The sequence below is a fragment of the Blennius ocellaris genome (assembly GCF_963422515.1).
Source record: "Blennius ocellaris genome assembly, chromosome: 3".
Lineage (NCBI taxonomy): Eukaryota > Metazoa > Chordata > Actinopteri > Blenniiformes > Blenniidae > Blennius > Blennius ocellaris.
The window spans coordinates 1,182,244-1,187,243 of NC_137652.1; the positions used below are offsets into that span (position 1 = coordinate 1,182,244).

Sequence of the window (5,000 nt, forward strand, 5' to 3'; positions counted from 1 at the left end):
GTCTGAGACCAGGGAAGTAAGGCCGCTGCTCGCTTGGCCTGTTCAGGCGCCTTCCTTCGGCTGAAGCTTCCAGGTGTGCTGTGCTCTGGCGCCGTCTGCTCTGCTTGGCCTTCCTCTGCTGCTCCGGCTGGAGAGCACGACGCAGTAGACGCCATTAACCAAACTAAAGCTTCTTAGCGTTTGGATGGAAGTGGTTCCGTTGTCAGGAAGTTTCCCAGAATTGTTAAATGATAGTCTTTGTGGGATCACATGTTTTTGATAAGGTGTTTTTTGGTTTTGTTTTTGCCAGCTCAGTGAATCGTCCTTGAAGATTTTCTTTGAACTCGTCACAAGATCTATGATTTCCTGAAGAAGGAGAAATGTACTGCGAGTGCTCAGAAACATGTGACCTCCAGTTTCTCTCACTGGTCTCAGAACAGATCTCAGGTTTAGGTTTAGTCCTCCAAAGTGGGAAGCTTTGATAGTTTGACTGGAATTCATCACGGCTGTTGCCTAAATGCAAGCATCTTTCTCTTGTGTGTTATTTGACGTTGTAGCACAGCATGAGTCTGTTTCGGCGTGTTGCCCCGGCTGAGACTGAAACCTGGACATGTTGTGTTTATGTGTGCAGCTCCAGAAGACGGACGAGTGTTATTCCCTGTCTTGGTTGCTGTTGAGCCTTTACAGAGTCAGAAAAGAGAGGATTCCTCCGCCTCGTGCTCCGGGGCTTTTCGGCGCGCTTCTTCAAGCATTTTGCCCGGCTGGGAAATCGAGCATGTGGCGGCATGAGAGGAAGTGCATCGGCAAGAATGCTCATTTGTCTCTAGAGTTTGGTGTTGAAGATGCTGGTCTGTAATGGAAATGCATGCACTCAGCTCAGCCGCAGTGCAACAACCCTCCGCTGCATTCTAGAGCTGCAGGTCTTTCTGAGTGACAAATAATAAGCTTCAAGGCCTAATGTGGAAAAAGAAAGCACAAAAAATCAAATCAAATGGGATTTCAGTTATGCAATGATTATGAATCGTCTATTATCATATTATTATTATTATTAAAAACCAAGTTGTCCCTGGCCGGTAGGTGCATCATTATGCTTCATTTGAGATCCTTTTGAGCCACAGAAGAACCGTCTTCAGAGTTTGTTTATAACAAACTCCCTGTCCCAGCTGTCTTTGTAAAATATCTCCCTGAATGCAGTTTATTTTGGCGTATGTGACATACAGCATATTTCCGTTTGGAAAACGGCTCAACCATGTCAAATGTTCACGAGCACTTTTCATTTTTCATCAGTATTTGTTCCATGATGGTCGAGACTCGCCCTCTAATATCACGAAATATACTCTCCAGCTGTTTTTTGCAGAAAGAAATGTGCGTTGCACATCACTGTCGATTACTGAGTAGCTTCACTTCAGCCCCACCGTGACGCCGCAGTCTCATTTCACCACATTTGATTTTAACTTCTGTTCATCACTCGGTGCGTTTTGGCTGTGAGAGAGCAAACGGAACTGTGTGACTGAGGAAGACGATGCTGAAGGACAAACACAGAAACGTGTGATTTTTAGATTTAAGCTCAAACACAAAACGATTTGACTTGGATCGTAGCGGTTGATACGTTAAAATGTTGTCATTTTTACATTTAATGACCGTCGTCGATGTGACACCGGTGAAGTGTTGAGTCCACAAACTTTCTGCATTTAATATTTCCTTTGGAAAAAAACCCCCAAAAGAAGCTTTTAGGAAACGTAAGCCAAGTCATCGCATCGAAACTGCACTGCAGAGCAGCTTGTTCTCTGCAGAGCAGCTTGTTCTCTGCAGAGCAGCTTGTTCTCTGCAGAGCAGCTTGTTTTCTGCAGAGCAGCCTGTTCTCTGCAGAGCAGCTTGTTCTCTGCAGAGCAGCCTGTTCTCTGCAGAGCAGCCTGTTCTCTGCAGAGCAGCCTGTTCTCTGCAGAGCAGCTTGTTTTCTGCAGAGCAGCCTGTTCTCTGCAGAGCAGCTCGTTCTCTGCAGAGCATCTTGTTCTCTGCAGAGCCGCTCGTTCTCTGCAGAGCCGCTCGTTCTCTGCAGAGCTGCTCGTTCTCTGCAGAGCATCTTGTTCTCTGCAGAGCATCTTGTTCTCTGCAGAGCCGCTCGTTCTCTGCAGAGCAGCCTGTTCTCTGCAGAGCAGCTTGTTCTCTGCAGAGCAGCCTGTTCTCTGCAGAGCAGCCTGTTCTCTGCAGAGCAGCTTGTTCTCTGCAGAGCAGCTCGTTCTCTGCAGAGCAGCTGTTTTGCTGCCGTTCATGTCTGAGACGCTTGTCCTCTGTGCCCCGAGCGCAGAAAGCCAAGCTCGGCCCGGGGAAGAAGGTGATCACTGAGGCGGTGGACGGCCACTCCGGCCAGCTGCCGTCCAGCGGCCTGGACCAGGTGAAGCTCTGCGACTTCTCCTTCCTGGCCGTGCTGGGGAAAGGCAGCTTCGGCAAGGTGAGCAAGGACGCCGCGAGGCGTCTGGAGGCGGGGCGGCGGCAAGGTGGACCTCGTCTGTTTCCATCCTTCCCTTTCGCAGGTCATGTTGGCGGAGATGAAGACAAGCGAAGAGCTGTATGCAATCAAGATCCTGAAGAAGGACGTGGTGATCCAGGACGACGACGTGGAGTGCACCATGGTGGAGAAGAGGGTCCTGGCCCAGCAGGACAAGCCGCCCTTCCTCACGTTCCTCCACTCGTGCTTCCAGACGGTGGTAGGTGAAACGCTCCGGGACGCACACCGGGACAGGTCGGGTCACATTAGGTCTGGACGAGGCCTGCGGCCAAACAGCTTAGTCACAAACTGTTGTAGGGAAGCAGAGGGCAGGTACAGACACTCATTAGCAGAAAGGGCAAAGGAAACAGATAAACAACGTTGAGAAAAGACTCAGGCAGGTGTGTCGGTCGTGTGGCTGCATGTACAAAGTCCTCTTGTTCGTGCATGCTGACATTCATGCCAAACCTGTGAATGCAGACTGAAGGACGATCAAACTCCCACATTGCAGTTTCTCCCGTTCAGACCGTGACGGTACAAGAAACCCGACCCGACCTCACGGCTGATTAAACGACGAAACATGAAATTATTTTCTCAATAGACAGAAAATCGCTTCACGTTCATGCAGCTGAAGAGTTGTGTGTGTTTCTTCTGACGCCGATCGATCAATATTCTACACAGAAGAGACTTCGACGCTACATTTAGTTTCTTCTTTAAATCCAAAACACAATTTCAAAGGGTTGCCTGGCAACGTAAGACTCATAATATATATTTAAACGGGACATTTTGTGACTGACAGATAAATGTTCATGGCTTCATCTCAGACTGAACAAACTGTCAATAACTCAATAAGACCTCACGACATCGTCAGGACTTTCTGATAGATTCTCAAGCCGAGCCGTTTGTGAAGCTCAGCGTTTGTTTCACACACTCCACCTTCCCACTAAGACTCTGAATGCTGTTGATTTAGTTCAAATGACGTCACTGTTCCTCTAATAACGGCTCTAACTGTATTTTTCCAGTGTTGCAGCAGGAGTGTGGATGTGGCCGTAAGCAGTGGCAGTTGAAGCAGGGACGAATTAATTTTTGTATTTTTAAAAGAATCTGTATGAATTGATAAAAGTACAATTTGGTTTCAAACCAGGTTTGATAAATAAAGATAGATTGACTACTTTTAATGTAAATGTATGTATCAGAGGATAAACCGGGTTGTCAACTATGGAAGTTAACTGAACGTCAGCCGCAGGAACTCTTCATGAATATAATTCAGTCGAGACGTTAAAATAAAAAGAAGAGAAAGTTTCCTCAATCAGAAAGCTGCTTGTTTCGTACGAACGCTGATTCTCAGAGCAGCAGAGACGTCGAGTTGAAGTCGAGCGTCTGATTAGAGCTGCGGCATAAGAACAAGACCCAACTGATAGCATGTTCCTGAACACACACACACACACACACACACACACACACACACACACACACACACACACACACACACACACACACACACACGGATCATGTGGAAAATCTCACCTGATTATTGAGACGTTCCAGAACAATCGTCCACTGAACGTGTAACATCCCATTTAATGTCATTGTAGGTTTGTTTGTTAGGTATAATCATTACCGCATAATTAATACAGACGTTCATATTTCCCCACGGATCAAGACGAGCACAATTTAGCACAATTTATTGTTCGAGATTTTAAATGTTATTGCGCAAAAACGACGACGTGTGGCAGCCTTCATTCACAACCTTCCACAACCATATTAGGAATTTGAAATCGGCTAAAGTACAAGCTCCTCTCAGGAGGCGGAGCTTCAGCAGGAGCTCCTCCTCTCAGGAGGCGGGGCTTCAGCAGGAGCTCCTCCACTCAGGAGCAGGAGGCGGAGCTTCAGCAGGAGCTCCTCCTCTCAGTAGGCGGAGCTTCAGCAGGAGCTCCTCCTCTCAGGAGCAGGAGGCGGAGCTTCAACGGCTCTTTGCCGTACCGTCACCTCCCCGTACTGCGGTGGAACAGCGGCGAACGTGAAATACATCATTTAGATTAGTACCGTAACGTGAACTATGATTTTCAAGCCTGGAAAGTCAATCAGTTCAATCTTTGCTTCAGTATCTGAGGCTCTTTGTTTTTATCGCTTTAAATCGATGCGTTTTAGTCGTATTTGTCTGTTGGAGGGCGTCGCCACCGCCCTGAAACTCCGTCAGGTGAAGCGGCTCGGTGTGCGTTGGGCTGGAGGTTCTGGCCCCGCGGAGCACCGAGGCCCAGGAGCCTCGGCCGCCCAGCGTGAAGCCGGCTTCGCCGCCGGCGCTGACGCTGTGTCAGACCTGGTTTGCTGCCAGTGTGCTTCTGTTGTTCTGTGGGAAAGCTGCTGCTGCTTTTTCATAGCGCGTCACCGCCAAACTCACACAGAGCGAGGCCGGGTCAGAGTTGTCAGGACAGGTAAGGCACCGGCGCGGCAGGACCGAGACAATACTTCCTGACACATGTCCACATCCAGTGTTTTACTTTATTATGAAGCGCTTTGTTTGTGGGCTTTT

The 5,000-nt window shown here is 48.4% G+C and overlaps 1 protein-coding gene across 2 annotated transcripts in view; it reads left to right on the forward strand.

The window, feature by feature from the left end:
* prkcaa (protein kinase C, alpha, a) overlaps positions 1–5,000 on the forward strand; it is a 137,198-nt gene that overhangs the window by 92,614 nt on the left and 39,584 nt on the right. For both annotated transcript variants that reach the window (XM_080494195.1, XM_080494196.1), the window contains 2 exons: positions 2,288–2,431; positions 2,514–2,687. In XM_080494195.1, coding sequence (XP_080350321.1) covers positions 2,288–2,431; positions 2,514–2,687 — 318 coding nt within the window. The remainder of the gene's footprint in view (positions 1–2,287; positions 2,432–2,513; positions 2,688–5,000) is intronic.